The sequence below is a fragment of the Paramisgurnus dabryanus genome, chromosome 1, assembly GCF_030506205.2.
Source record: "Paramisgurnus dabryanus chromosome 1, PD_genome_1.1, whole genome shotgun sequence".
In the NCBI taxonomy this organism is placed as follows: domain Eukaryota; kingdom Metazoa; phylum Chordata; class Actinopteri; order Cypriniformes; family Cobitidae; genus Paramisgurnus; species Paramisgurnus dabryanus.
This window is the reverse complement of record NC_133337.1, coordinates 6,730,080-6,746,588: the sequence shown is the minus strand read 5'-3', so window position 1 is coordinate 6,746,588 and position 16,509 is coordinate 6,730,080. Positions and strand designations below refer to the sequence as shown.

Here is a 16,509-nt window from a genome sequence, read left to right as displayed (position 1 = left end):
AAGGTAAATAGTTACTACCTTAGAGGCTGGGGAGCCCTTCAAAATATCGTATAAAGGGGGACCATATGCTATGAAACTTGCGTGTTGAACCCCGAACAGCGTATTTGATCTTTTCCAATTGAATGTGTGACATTACTTCCTTTATCCAGTTACTATGTGTAGGAGGGTCTTTCCTTTTCCAATGGAACAATATTAGACGTCTCGCCAGAAGTGTGGTGAAGGCTATGACAGAGCAAATGTCATTGCTGACTGTAATACCCTCAGGTATAACTCCAAAAATGGCCATTAAAGGATCCGGATCAAACTGAATACTATATATATGATTATACGAATCAAAAATTCCCTTCCAGAATTCAATTAAAAGAGGACACAACCAGAACATGTGGGCAGATGTGGCCGGAGATTGCGAGCATCTGCTGCAGGCAGGGCTAACATCGGGGTAAATCTTGGCTAGTTTGGAGTTGGTAAAATGGAGCCTGTGCAGTACCTTAAATTGAATTAATCCATGCCTAGCACAAGATGAGGAGGAGTGCACCTGTCTTAAAGCATTTTCCCATTCTCCGTCTGCAATTTCTTTGCCCAACTCACTTTGCCAGGCATTACGAATATTGTCAATGTTCTGTGGATTTATAGATGTTATAATAGAGTATATGCTTGAAATGAGTCCCCTACCATGGGGACTCAGATCAAGCAGTGTTTCAATAGGAGAAGAAGGTGGTATACTTGGAAAGGAGACAAAAAACTTTTTTACGAAACTCCTAATCTGCAGGAATCTAAAAAAGTGGGGTCTAGGTAATGCAAAATGACTTCTAAGATCTTCAAAAGAACGAAAAGTATTATCCAAATATAGATCTTTCAGATGCCTAATTCCCTTCTCTTCCCAGAGACAAAAAGCTGAGTCCATATAGGATGGAGGGAATAGACAGTTAGATACAATGGGCCCTAGAATAGAAGCTGATTGTAAACCAAAATGTCTTCTAAATTGGACCCAAATTTTTAGAGTGTGAGCCAGTACAGGATTAGGAGAGGATATATAATTTTTTACCAATAGGGGGAGTGAAGAGCATACTATTGAGCTAAGTTTAAAATTAGTACAAGATTGTTCCCCTCGCACCCACAAAGGGGTGTTCGGAGAATCTACATCAGATAGCCAATAAATGATTTTCTGAATGTTACTTGCCCAATAATAAAATAAGAAATTAGGTAGTGCCATCCCTCCTTGGGATTTTAATCTCTGTAAAAAAGTCTTCCTAATGCGCGGAGTTTTATTCTCCCACAGGAAGGATGTAATTAAGCTATCCAATTTAGTAAAAAAAGCTTTCCTAATAAAAATAGGGATATTTGAAAATAAATAAAGAAACCGAGGAAGGACAGACATTTTGATTAGGTTGGTACGACCTGCTAAAGACAAAGGAAGAGAAGACCATCTAACAAGATCTTTTTTACATTTATCCAAAAGTGGGCAAAAATTGGCCTTAAACAAATTATAAAATGATCTTGTTACTTGAACACCCAAGTATTTAAAGCCTTCATGTACTATTCTAAATGGAATAGAGGAGGAGTCTTTAGGGGAGATTGGAGTAATTGGGAAATATTCACTTTTACTCATGTTAAGCTTATAGCCAGAGAAATTGCCAAACTCTTTTAGAAGTGAAACAATTTCAGGTATTGAGGCAGTTGGGTTTGTTACATATAACAAGACATCGTCCGCATATAAAGAAATTTTATGCTCTATACCATAACGCGTAATTCCTTTGAAATTAGAAGACTGACGGAGTGCAGCAGCTAGGGGTTCAATTGATATAGCGAATAACAAGGGAGAGAGAGGGCATCCTTGCCGGGTGCCCCGTTGTAAGGAGAAGAACCCTGAGTGTACATTGTTTGTGCACACTGAGGCAACTGGGGAGGTGTATAACAGTTTAACCCATGAGACAAGGTCTGGAGGGAAACCAAACTGTTTGAGTGTAGCAAAAAGGTATTTCCACTCCACTCTATCGAACGCCTTTTCGGCGTCAAGAGAGATCACTGCTTCATGGTTACCTGGGGGAGAGTTTGTGTAAATTACATTATATAAGCGTCGTAAATTATTAAAGGGGTTACGCCCTCGGATAAATCCTGTTTGATCATTTGAGATTATAATAGGAAGAATGGATTCTATCCGTAGCGCGAGGATTTTCGATAGAATTTTGAAATCTGCATTCAAAAGCGAAATTGGTCTGTATGATTCGCATAAAGTGGGATCTTTGCCTTCTTTAGGGATAAGGGAAATTGAAGCTTGCATAAGCGTTAAGGGAAGAGTACCTTTATTAAAAGATTCGTTGTAAACTGCCATAAGAAGTGGGCCCAGTAAAGCTGCAAACTTCTTAAAAAATTCTATCGGGAAGCCATCGGGCCCCGGAGCTTTATTACTCTGCATTGCCGCAATAGCTTCTGTGATTTCGGCTGCATCTATGGGTCTGCCCAATTCAGAGTGAGCTTCTGAATTAATAGTGGGTAAGCTTATTTTATTAAAGAAGGACTCTAAAGTTGCAGAATCATTAGGGTACTCTGAAGTATATAGGTTGGAGTAGAAATGGACAAAGCTATCATTAATATCCTTTAGAGTATATGCCATGGACCCAGAGGGGGTCTTAATACAGGTAATTGTTCTTGAATTAATTGATTGGCGAGATTGAAAAGCTAATAATTTACTGGCTTTGTCCCCAAATTCGTAAAATGAATGGCGAGTTTTTAATAACCTCTTTTCTTCTTCTTTAGTAGACAACAAATTATATTTTGATTGTAGGTTTAATCTTTCTTTATACAAGGGGGGGCTAGGAGAGATGGCATATTGTTCATCAAGCCTGTTTAAGGCTTCTGAGATATCCTTAAGCTTTAAGAGTTCTTGTTTCTTGTTATAGGAAGAGAAGGATATAATTTTGCCCCGCAAGTATGCTTTTAATGCTTCCCACAATGTACTCCTAGATATATCGGGTTTGTCATTTAACTCCAGGTAAATATGAATCTCATTGGTTAAGTAAGTGATGAATCCTTCATCTGCCAGAAGTAGCGAATTTAATCTCCACGGTTTAAAAGATGAATGTTGAGTTGGTAATTTCAGCACAAAAGAGGAGGGGGCGTGGTCAGAGATGACAATGCTATGGTACATACTAGATGAAATAAAGGGCATAAGACTCTTTTCAACTAAAAAAAAATCAATGCGGCTATAAGAGTGATGAACAGGAGAAAAAAAGGAAAATGTTTTGGTAGAAGGAAAAATAAATCTCCAGGGGTCTAATAATCCAAATTGATCACAGAGATTTTTAATATTTGTGGCTGCCTTGGAAGGCTGTATAGCTTTAGAGGAGGATCTATCCAGTGACGTGTTTAAAACACAATTGAAGTCTCCACCTATTATTAATGCGTAATCGTCAGCTGGTGGAATAGATGTAAAGACCTTGGTGAAAAAATTACTGTCATCAAAGTTTGGGGCATAAATGTTAACCAAAATTACTCGTTTGTCCAGCAAGCGGCCTGTAACAATAACAAAACGACCAGCGGAGTCACTGATAACCTTTTCACTAGTGAAGGAGATGCCCTTTCTAATGAGGATAGCCGTACCTCTACCTTTTGCGTTAAAACTCGAGTGAAATACCTGACCTCCCCAGCTCCGTCTTAGTTTGATTACATCTGAGTTAAGGATATGGGTTTCCTGTAAAAAAGCTATGTCTGCGCCGAGTTGCCGTAAGTGAGAGAAAATCTTGTTTCTTTTAATGACATTGTTCATGCCTTTTACGTTCCAGGTTACAAAATTAATATCAACATTTTTGAACTTGGACATATTTTCAATGTGTTGTTCTAAGTAGTAAAGAAAATAGTATGTAATCTGTTATAGCAAACCATGTGTGTACATTGAATCCGGACAATATTAAAAAAAAGAGAAAAAAATAGAAAGAAAAAAGGCCGTGCAATTATCCCCACCTCCCCCCCACCCTCGTCGCAAACGACATATTAACACCCTCAAACAGCAAACATTCGCTGGTATACTAAGAACCATAACTCACCAGCTCTAGTTTCTGCTCCCTATGAACTAAATTGTCATCAAAAACACCAACAGCAAAAAGAAAAACACACATTTTAAGTGTGACACTAGGGGTGTGGATCAGTTCAAACTAAAATGAGTTTCTCAATTTCCATCGCATAACGTAAAGCGTGTCTTGAAAGGTTACTCGAGCCGAACAGACAGGCACAGACTCAGACGCGATGATCGCTCCTATTTACTTGCGGATGAGGGGACAATTCCCTTCACAAATTCCAAAGCCCGTTGTGGACAGTCAAAGAAATGTCTTGTTCCGTCATGATTGATCCGTAGCCGTGCTGGGAAAAGCAAGCCGAATTCAATTCCGGCTCCTCTGAGCTGAGCTTTGACCTGGTTAAAAGCTGCTCTCCGCTTTGCGACTTCAGCGCTGACATCGGGATAGAAGTGTATACGCGATCCTTTGTACAACACCTGTCCCCTTCCTCGTGCCAAACGAAGAATAAGTTCCCTCGTCTGATAATGATGTAATCGCACGATGAACGGTCTGGGAGCTTGATTAGCTTTCGGCGGTGGGGCTAGGGAGCGATGAGCTCTGTCCACCTCCGGTTTCTTGGCAAAACTCTGGTCCCCAAATACTTCGAGTAACATTTCTTCAATAAATGCAGAGGGATGCGTACCTTCGGATCCCTCGGGAATACCAATCACACGGACGTTATTTCTTCTAGACCGATTCTCCAGATCGTCGATTTTGGCCCTCAGCTTTTCATTATCTTTCGACAGCGTTGAGCACATAGATTCCAGGGCAGTAACACGACCATCCACGTCGGTAAGAGAGTCTTCCACATCTTTTAGCTTTGTTTCTTGTTCTAGTAGTGAAGTTTTCACCGCAGAAATAGATGATTTGAGCTCTGCTAGAATCTCAACTCTGAGCGCAGCTACCTCGGATCGAATACCGCCTAGGAGATCCCTTATATCACCTCTGCAGACGGCAGTCTCGTCCACACTCTGTGTATCACCTGCATCCTCAGTATTTTCATTTGTTTTTTTAGTATTGTGTCTAGGCATGTTTTTCTGTTAAGGCTTGCGAGTGGTATTTTCAAACTGTGTCACTCAATAAGTGCTAAATAAGCCGTTAATTGGTAAGAAATGTGCGGAGCAGAAACTTTACGACTTCTCACGCCGCCATCTTCCCGGAAGTCCTATACATACTATTATAAAACAATTATAAAATTTGCCTTTTGTTTTATGAATGTCTAGGCGATCTGGAAAGGCATTCTGAGCAACGTTCCAAGTATTGAAGAAACAACAGATTTCTTTAAGTCAGGAGCTGGGTCAATGGATGTGGTCAGGTAGGTGTGAACTTTTGTTTTACCTTAGGTTTTTGAAAAAAAAAGAACATTGGCGGAACAAAATGAAATTATCCCATTTATTTGTGGGAGTTTTAGATGAATAAACATACAGTGCTATGGGAATGGGCTCTTTTGTAAGTAACCACTCAGAACACCCTTTGTTATCACCATATAAAATGATTTATTTAAATTTATGATTAAAGGGGTTGCTCAATATAGGTTTGGTTCACTGTGAATGAGTGCGTTTACATGCACAGAATAACTGGATAACTACCAAAAATCAGCTTATTATAGAAAGCTGTTTTCATGCGTTTACCTGCTAATCAATAAACCGGCTATGCAGAAAAAATGAATTTACATGGGTTTTAGAAATTATTCAGGTTTCTCACAGGCAGTGACTTCCGTGTGAGACGTTTATCTTTCACACTTGGAGACATGTGCACATAACCAAAACTGCAAGTAAGCCGGTTAAGGTGTCCACATGCAATGTGAAATCGGGGTAATGAGCAAAAAACTACCTGTGCCGATCGTTTTTTGCTTACGCCATTTATGGGCTTTCCCTGATTAAAGAAAACCATTTTAAGCATTTACATGGCCCCACACGTTATCAGTTTATTAAGCATAATCGGCGTAAGACTGTGAATATGTAAACACACTCAATGTTTGGTTTAGGTTTATTTCAGTGTGATTGATTCAGGTTTAGTTTAATGTGATTTTTGTTTCAGGTGTGATATATTTTGGTTTTGTTCACTGTGATTATTTGATTCAATGTGGTTTGGTTCAATCTGGTTGATTTAGGTTTGGTTCAGTATGATCTGTTCAGTTTTGGTTCAGTGTGATTGTTTTGATTGTTAATGTTAGGTTTAGTTAAATGTGATTGTTTAATTCAAGTTAAGTTCACTGTGATTGTTTGATTTGTGTTTAATTTAATGTGATTGTTTGATTCAGGTTTGGTTCAATGTGATTGTTTGATTCAGATTTGATTCACTGTGATTGTTTGATTCAGGTTTGGTTCAGTGTGATTGTTTGATTCAGGTTTGGTTTAATGTGATTGTTTGATTCAAGTTTAGGTCAATGTGATTGTTTGTTTCAGGTTTGGTTTAATGTGATTGTTTGATTCAATTTTAGTTCACTGTCAGTGATTGTTTGATTCAGGTTTGGTTCAATGTAATTGTTTGATTCAGGTTTGGTTCACTGTTATTGTTTGATTCAGGTTTGGTTCACTGTTATTGTTTGATTCAGGTTTGGTTTAATGTGATTGTTTGATTAAGATTTGATTCACTGTGATTGTTTGATTTAGATTCGGTTTAATGTGATTGTTTGATTCAAGTTTAGGTCAATGTGATTGTTTGATTCAGGTTTGTTTTAATGTGATTGTTTAATTTAATTTTAGTTCACTGTGATTGTTTGATTCAGGTTTGGTTCACTTTTATTTTTTGATTAAGGTTTGGTTCAATGTGATGGTAAGCTTAGTAGGCTAAGACCTTAGTGCCCATATTATGCCTCCTTTTCCACAAGTTAAAGCAACACTATGTAGTTTTTTTTACATTTAAATAATGTCTCTAAAATTATTTCAGTGATAGAACAACTTTTAACTGGACAAATTGTACTGTTGCTGCAACCTGAGCAGCCTCCTAGCTGCTACAAGCACACTCTGAAAGTGGCGGTGGAGGGTAGGAAACACAGCCCCGCCCCTCCCCCTGCCTGCAGAATAGTGTCTGATACCAGGCACTGTTGCGCTTTTCAACCACATGGGGAGCTGTAAGTCATTTTTACATTGAAACTACATAGTGTTGCTTTAAAAGAACAGTATGTAGGACTGTGACCAAAACTGGTATTTCAATCACAAAACTTGTGGCTAAAACTGGTACTGCAATCACACAGCTGGTGGCCAATACACAAAATGACAACATAAACATCAGTTGAGGGCTGCAACTCCACTTTTTAAATGACAATATCCTGGCCGGACCACTGTTGTCAGTGATATAAATAATTGAAACGAAAATGATTTCTTAATGTCTAGTGACATATCAGGGCCATTTTATGAGTAATTGATATAAATTTCTTACATACTGTTCCTTTAAATAGGTGTATGAGTTACATAAAACATGTTTCAAAAGTTGTTTGCTCGAAATAGCTTCTCTAGGAGCCTCTGTTTCAGTGCATTTCAGATTGTGCCGTTTTGAGGTGGTCATTACATATTTATGAGCTGCTGCTCCTTTGGCCACGCCCCACTACTAACATCATGTGCGCATGCGCAATGGCAGTATAGACCATACTGTATTATTATTTTTATATATTATTATTATTAACGGTTTATGTATTGCCAACAGACAAATCAAGCAAAAAAGTATCACTAATAAGTACATTCCAGGAGAAAAAAACTTATTACACATAATGATTCGAGAGTAAATTGTGATGTGATGTAGCAGTCTCAAGAATACACTCATATTCCCTGGACAATGCTTACATATTCCCATTATAAAACATTTTCAAACGCATTATTTTCGCAAATTACAGAAATTTTGACCCGGCAGGGGATATATACTGCTTGTGGACAGCATGCCAATTGCTAGAAGCTAGCGGGGGTCCGCCGTATCTTGGGGACGTTAAGCTCGTCAGAAAAGCTGGGTCCATAAGGCCTGGTCTTGGTTAGTTTGGCAAAACACTTTTAGTTTGGCAAAACACTATTACTTAGTTAGTTCATGTAGAATTGTAAAATAAAGCAGTTAAATATTTCTTTTAACATTCGAAAAGTATGGTAGCTGGTCACTGGCTTTGCAGGAGAAACCACGCTGCAAACTAACTAGCATAGCGGTAAGCCACCTCGTCAGTGTCAATGGCAAATGACTGCTAAAACACACACACAAGTTCACCCTCTCGACGTGCACCAATTCGTGGGCGGGATGACGTCAGTTTTTTAATGCTGCTAACAAAATCTATATAGCCTACTGTCTACAAACATTAATAATATTAACATTACTATACATCGTTTAAAAGGTATAACTTACGGGTTTAGCATCAGTGTATGGTCTCAGTTTTGAGATACAGATGCTCTAGCATCATAAATGTAGTATTTTGTGACAGAAGTCCAGATGACAACATGCAGAATATAAACGTGACTCCTTACCTTCGTGTTGATATAACGATCACAAATCGAATCCAGTCTGTTTCAGATGTGTGAATAATCCATGAAAACCATCCAATAGAATACATCCAATGAACATTTTTGTCCACAAATGCGTATAACATCAAACATCATGGCGGCAGGCAGGTGCAGTAGGTTTGGTGTGCTGTGGGCATTTCTGCTTTATGGGTTTATTCTAACACTATCAGTTCCAAAGTGTGGCGAACAAGTATGGCATTTGAAACTAAATCTAAATGGATATAGTAACCAGGAGGAGGCAAATGTTTCCATCAAGTTTGGGGGAAAGCATTTTGGCTACAGGAAGACTATTGTGGCTACCACTTTCATATTTCCGACCCTCCTGACTTCATTGAAAAAAAGACTTAAAAAACAGCCTGTGCGAAGTTCGCAAGGTGGAACGCTGATTATTATCCTGTGTCTCCTGTTATCGGGAGACGTTCATCAATGCCCAGGCCCTTTCTCCAACAGCGGCGATTTTGACAAAGTGACGGGCTGTGACGACGTGGTGTGCGCCCACCCGGCTGGATCAAATGTCGACGAGCATTTTTTCCTGGATTTACCTAGTCAATCGAGGCATGGAGATTTGTGTTTTGGGTTCACTGGGCAGAATATGTGTACAGCGGATAGCAGGGTCGGACTGGGAACAAAATTCGGCCCTGGCAATTTTCTCGTGGAACAGCCCACCACTGGACCGACGACACCCCCCCCCCTCCACACACAAGCCCACTGATACCAAAATCACCCCCTGATTCCCCCCATAAATAACAAACACACAGTATTATGCTGAATAAGAGTCATGTTGTAGCAACACTTCATAAACTGAACTCAAACATTTAGCTACAATGTAAAGACTAAATGAGGTATTTCCCACAGATCTGAAATATAATTGTGGTGGTAGCAGGTGAAAAAGGCAATCATTATTACCCACCGACAAAAAATGGTTTACTATACGTGTGAAAAATAACTAGTAGGCTATTGTGTGACCTAACCCAATGCTTTGATTTATTGAACATTTATATTAATTTCACAGTATATTTAAAATTCAGAGCTGATACTTTTTGTCAAAGCACCACAAAAACACTTTACTATTTTTGCACTGATATATGAAGCAATACTTGTGTAGATGACCCCTTTTATCAAACTCTACTGAATACAATAATATGTAAAGTATATTGATGATAGACAGTGCAGCTCTATAGCTTATAAATGTGACCGGTGTTAAAATGGCTTATGTAGCTTTCTTCACTTTTTATTAGATAGAGCAGAAGCAGTAGTGCCTCTCTTTCTATCCCTCTCTTGCAGATTAAAAGAGCTTAATCCACTCGTTATGTCAGATTCAAAATTCTACTTGCTGTCACTGTGACGGGTGACTTTACTTTAAAGCTTTGCGTTTTTATATCTTGAGTCAGCTTATAAGGACTGTTTGCTCATTTGAGCTATAATTGCTCGTTCAGTGCAATGGGCTTGACATTACCTTTGCTTATTTGCTACCATCTCCCTCTCTTATATCTAAAATGTTTGCTCAGAAAGCAAAGATGGTTCATTAATAATATTTATAAAAATAGGAGAAAGAAAGTGCATCGTGACTTTTAAAACAAGAGCCAGTTGCTATAGCCATAGAAACCAGAGGCAGGCTTGAGACTGCGCTTTAACGCATTAGCGTCTACTGACTCTGATCACGGCTGGTTGATCAGACCCAGGACCCGAAGTAATTAATTAAACTGGGACTGACCCAGACCCAACTCTGCTCAAGTTCAGAAACATGGACACAATGTGACACTGAGCTTGCCTCGGCTCACACTTCATCGAGAAACAGAGAGCATGCGAACGCATACCAAACTTGTTGGAAGAGAGACGTGCTCACATGCAAATGTTATTATCAAATAGTGTCATTATCACGGAAGAACAAAAAAAAAGTTATGCCAGATATACTTGGGCGGGTGTTAATATAGCCTACCTGAGCGACTTTTTCTCGCGGATCTTCTCCGCTCCCCCTTTCTTCTTTTTGGAGCCTCTATTGTCCATAATGATTATTCTTAAGTGCAAGGTTAAATGATGCGCTATCTATCACTGTAAATTTCCCCATGAACCTCGCGGCTGCTTGGACAAATCCACTTGAGGGGTGGGGCAGGGGGGCGCGATCATAACACACACTGAACCTGTCATGAAGAGGCCGAAAATATTTACCTGTCACCCGCCCCCCAAGCCAAATGCAACTGCATCTATACATGACGGGCTGAAAATAAATAACTTAAACATTTTGGCATTAAAAAAAAAAATCTCGGAGGCCACCGGCCCACATGTCGACCGGCCCACCGGGCATTTGCCACGGTTGTACAGATTGCCAGTCCGAGCCTGGTGGATAGTGCACTACTCGAGGATCAAGGGTGCGAAGGAGGAATAAACGAACAGCCTAGTTTGGAGTTGGTTCAGCAGGGATACAGCAGCCGAGGCGTCGAGGGAGAACGAAGTGGAGCGGCGGGGAGCACGCGGTGGAGAAATGCCACAGAACGTATCAATCTATGTCAAAAGAGAAGTTTTCTACATCATTTAAAACCGTCGTTACGAAGGTATGACTTGAAACTCTTTCAGACACTCAACCACGCTAAAGTTATCTGGGACGCTAAATCGAAACCTAAAGGTCTGCTGGGGGGACATTTAAATGTTAGGAGTATCTCCACTAAAATCGATCAGGTGGAAAAACTGCTTACTGACTCGAACTTGGTCTATCGGAGACCTGGTTAACAAAGGCATCTCCACAAGCTGCCTACGGCATTCCAGGCTATAGCATATTTGGAAGGGATAGGCCTATTGGAAGAGGTGTTGGACTATTGTTTTATGTTAAAGAGCATTTACAATGCCAACAGATTAATGTGTAAGATAAAGTTGACGTAGAGATTGAATGTATTGCTTTAACTATTAATGTGTCACCTCAGATGTCATTTATTGTAGCTGGGTTCTATAGACCACCTTCTGCTGATGTTACATTTTATACATCATTTAAGGGGATTTTAAAAGAATTAAATACTCTTGGTAAAGAAGTAATTGTACTAGGGGATTTTAATGTTAATTGGATAGATAAAAACAGTAGGAAAAGGTTAAAGGAAATAACTGGTCTTTATAATTTTGAACAGCTAATAAAAGGACCGACAAGGATAACTAAAACATCTAAAACACAAATTGACCTGGTATTTTCAAATAAATCTGACAGAATTATAAAATCTTTAAATTTTATTACAGGTATGTCAGATCATAATTTAGTTCTTATAGTAAGGAAATTAAACAAAAATAGATTTACATTTAGGACAAAGAAAGATACTTTTTATAAAATACCCAATAAAGACTTGGTACATTTTGATCAGGAGTTGGAGAAGGTTGACTGGAATATTTTGAATCTTAATGATGAAATAGGCCCATTTTGTGGGAGCTTTTTAGATTTAATTAATAATGTTAAAGTGAAATTTATTAAAAAGTGTGTTAACTTGAAAAAAAAAGTAAATTTACCCTGGTTGACAAAAGAGATTTGGAATTTGATGAGGTGAAGAGATTTTCTACTTAAAAAGGCTTTAAAATCGAAAATTGAAAATGACATGCGTCTATTTAAGGACTACAGAAATAAAGTAGTGAAAGAATTAAGAATTTCGAAGGCAAACTTTTTTATTGATTTGATAACACAAGCTAAAGGAAACAATCATTTGGTTTGGAAGCACATTAATACTATTTCTCGGAAAAAAATGTCTCAGAAATGTTATGAAATTAAAATAAACAATGTTTTAACGCAAGATGAATCAAAGGTAGCTAGTGCTTTTAATATTTTTTTTTAAAGATTCTGTTAAACCCCTTTGCAGTCCTGCTATACAGCCCCGCCGCTCTCATAATGCGCATCACGCGCTGTGCGTAGGGCACCAGGTGCTGAGAGGGCACCAAAAATAATACAATACTGAGAAAAAAAAATAATGCTGATAGAATTTCATTCGCCTATAGAAATATTATTAGACACTTTTTATACATGTATATGTTACAAAAAAGGGGAAACGAGATAGTTTAATTGTTCTAGTATAGAAAGTATGCCCCCCAGCCTTTGATGGTCCGTGCCGGTTGATCGCGCGGGCGCCTGACGAAGTTTGACAGAGGCCGTTTCTCAATCCGAAGCCTGCAGCCTCCAGAGGTCGCATTTCTAGGCTGCATTCATCATCAAAACGTTTTTATTTCGTAATATTAACGATTATAAATTTGACTTTAATTCCTAGTTAATTGTAAATTGTTGTAATATGCTTATGACTTTGTAATGTTCAGTTAACTGAAATAAACCAGGCTTGATGACGTATGCAGCCTGCATATGCGACCTCGCGCAGGCTGCAGCCTTCGGATTGAGAAATGGCCATTAAGTAGGCAACTTTTGGAAATGGCCCCGAAAAGACAGCAGGAGTCAGGATCGGAAAAAGGAAGAAACTGCGGGATGATGCCCGTGCATCACTTGCAGGTAAATCCATCATGTTTTATCATTCACTCCTAAATAAGGGAAATGCGCATGGGCTGCAGCTGCTGCTAATCGTAATGCGCCTCGAACTTGCGGTGCTGACATTATGTTAGCAAACTATGTTGTTATAATTTATAACTTCAGTGCAAGCTAAATTGAGATTTTACTGTAAAACATTACCTATGCATATGCATTTTACAAATAACTGACGCAGCTGTTACTTTCTGCGTTTCTTTAGATATTGAGCAGTAGTTTATTATGTGGTTTATTTTGACGTGACGTGGTTAATATTTTCTCAGTAAAGGTTAACGTTAGCAGTCAGTGCACATGGTAGGCTAACAATTCCTGACTGTTAAATATATATAAAAATATAAAACATCATTATGTATGATATTAAGCAAACATTACTGTGACACTTAGTTCTCTAAATCTTTGTTTTATTAAGAATATTGAGTAGCCTATTCTTGTAATTGTTGTTTATTTAATGTAATTTATTTAAAGTGACATTGTACTTGGGAAAAACATGTCTGGATTAGATATATTTTTTTATTTTGCTATTCTATTTAAGTTTGGTATTTTTTTCTATTTTGCTATTCTATAAAAGTTTGCACTTTCAAATGTGTGTGTTGACTAAAGCTGTGAAGATTTTACTTTCTGCTATTAAGTTATATGTTTGGTAATAAAAAGTTAAACTGGCAAAAACAAACATTTCTTTTTCTCAGTGTCGGGGTGGGGGGCATTATAAAGGAATTATGCTTGGGGCACCAAAATGGCTAGCAGCGGCGCTGCTGCTATATTTTGCAAAAACGCCTAAAAAAACATACCCAAAGTAAATTGCATACTGTTCTTGAAGTTTTTGGAGTATATGCATGATTTTGATGTCTTTTGAAAGGTAAGACTCTGAAGTTTGTTCCTATACTGTCAGATTCACTGCAAGTCTTACTGTTATAAAGTAATAGAATTAAACACACTGAAAGAGGGGAAAAAAATATTCTGCCTACTTTTTTTTGTAAACAGTTGCCTGCAGATGACTAATAATGGGGAGCTTTTAGCTGGAAAACACATTCAGATCATAGCATAAAGCCTTACAAAGCTTTACCAAGCAAATTTGATTACAATATCTTAGAAAATGTGTCTTTTTCACATGTTTATCCAAGTTTATGTCTAGGCGGCCTTCTATAAAGGGCACTTGGAGACACCAAATGGCCCTTTGTAAGCATTGACATAAAATGCTGTTTTTCTTGAATGCTTCAATGTACAATCATATTTTTGGGCTCTAATGAAAGGTTACACTTAGAGCTACTCTATTTCATGTCCAAATTTACTGTCAATAATTGCTGACACATAGTAAATGAAGCATAAACACTTTATAGTGTTGAAAAAACTAAATTCTTGAAACTATACTTGTAAAAATAAAGATACAAAACAAGTTCTATAGTAATAAAATACTTTTAATATTAGAAAAAACACAATCTAAATATATCAATGTATATAAAAAACTATTTAGAAATTTTACAATGATATTACAGGTTATTGGCAACATGCCACTCGTTATTACACTCACGGCTTTTCAAAAAGCACAAAGGCACATCACATGAAGAACATTTTACAGTTGTCTTTGCATGGCAGTGCCTGCACCTTAGACGACCTGTGGTGCTGTCTCCACTAATATGCAAAGGCTTGTGATGTGCTCTGTGTGAAGTGGGCGATGGAGCGGGCATGTCAGCAGCCGCTACCAGCAACTCACTAGTGTCTCACTAAATGCCTTCTGGTGCATTGGCACCTCCCCTTTACCTTTAGGTATATGCTTGTAAATCAGGAAGGCATTCACAATGGCAATGTCTAAGAAATGATAAAAAAGGCCTTTACCACTTCTTGGTTTTGTGGATCACTTTATAATAGCTGATTAGGGCATTGGAAAGGTCCACACCACCCATGCACCTGTATGGACAGATAAGACAACATTGAGGCACATATTTTTTTCATTTATAATCTATATTCTACTATTTTACTTGCATATGCTACTATTTTACTTGCATAAAGTAACGCAGAAGCACACACACAGACACACACACACTCGCAAATACGGGCACAAATACCTGTGCATGAGCCCATACAAACACACTCGTGCATGAGATCACCAAAAACGCACAAGATATCACAACACGCACCCAAACAAAGCTCTATTTTACTTGCATAAAGTAACGCAGAATCACACACAGACACACACGCAAATACAGGCACAAATACCTGTGCATGAGCGCATACAAACACACACGAGCTCACCAAACACGCACAAGATATCAAAACACAACGCTCTCTTCGTCTGAAACGTCTTCCTCCAACAAATCACTTTCACGCCTGGTACACTGCTCGACAACTTCTTCAAGTGAAAAGTTTCTTTTACTTGCTCTTTTCGACATTGTAAAACTTTTTAGACGCTCAATGCTTTCCTAGCACAGCACTAGCAGCTTTAGCGCACGGCCCCGAGTCACCACTGGGATTTGCGCACAGCGCGCAACCCAACGAATGATTGTTTGTGCACTGCCAATCGGGTTACAGGTTGAATCTTTCTAGTCAAGCGGCATATCATTCTTTTCAGAATCTTATTGGCTATCAGATACGCCCGTCATTTGCAAACTCTGACGCGACAGGATCAATCTATTGGCAATCAAATAGAGGACGGTCCCATCCTCGCTCAAGGGCGTTCCTTGTGTATTTCTCCCTGTTGTCACCTATGAGAAGCACCTATTCGCTCAAGTGAGGTGTCAATCAAAAGGGCAGAGTTCAGCGGCCATTTTGACTTCAACACATCTGCAATGTTTACAAGTGAAGAGACGCTACACGACGGAATGCGTCGGAGATTTGGTGGCTTTGTCGGCTATTTGTAAATGATACTACTATGTTCCTTGGATGTTTATTGACATATACATGTGCTGTGGACTAAATATTTCACTGAATTGGATTTACTGGACCCTTCAGAGTGTAACTACACCGTTTTTGTTGGAATTTTATGGATCTTTGGACTACAAGAAGGCGTCATAGGTCAGTTTATTCATTTTCATACACATTTTGTAGCTGGTTTTTTGGTTGTTGGTTGTTTGACAAACACTCTGATTGCACTGACTGTGTTGACTGGATCTTAAAATGGTTTACATCGTTCAAATCACAAGAATCTCAGCTTTTTAATGATATATGATATGTATATGATAAGTTGTTGTATTTCCCAATGTTATCAACCAAAACACATGCAGTGTGCCGCTGGCGGTACAGCGGATTCGGATCAGGTTAATGAATTGGCAGTTGTTTTTGATAATAGAACAGTGGATCTGAAATCTGTAGATTTAACAAAACGAGTGTTTCACTTAAATGAGGTTAAATGATGGTTATGGGTTAGATTCGTGTATGATAAGAAGGAATGCTGCCACCCTATGTCAACCTATTACTCAGTTAATCAATCGATCCATCAGAGAAGCGGTCTTCCCAGACTGTCTAAAAAAGGCAGTGGTTACAC

At 38.6% G+C, this 16,509-nt stretch overlaps 1 protein-coding gene across 2 annotated transcripts in view; it reads left to right on the top strand.

The window, feature by feature from the left end:
• aldh1l2 (aldehyde dehydrogenase 1 family, member L2) overlaps positions 1 to 16,509 on the top strand; it is an 84,137-nt gene that overhangs the window by 12,348 nt on the left and 55,280 nt on the right. For both annotated transcript variants that reach the window (XM_065265588.1, XM_065265587.2), the window contains exon 9: positions 5,276 to 5,367. In XM_065265588.1, the coding sequence (XP_065121660.1) occupies positions 5,276 to 5,367 (92 nt within the window). The remainder of the gene's footprint in view (positions 1 to 5,275; positions 5,368 to 16,509) is intronic.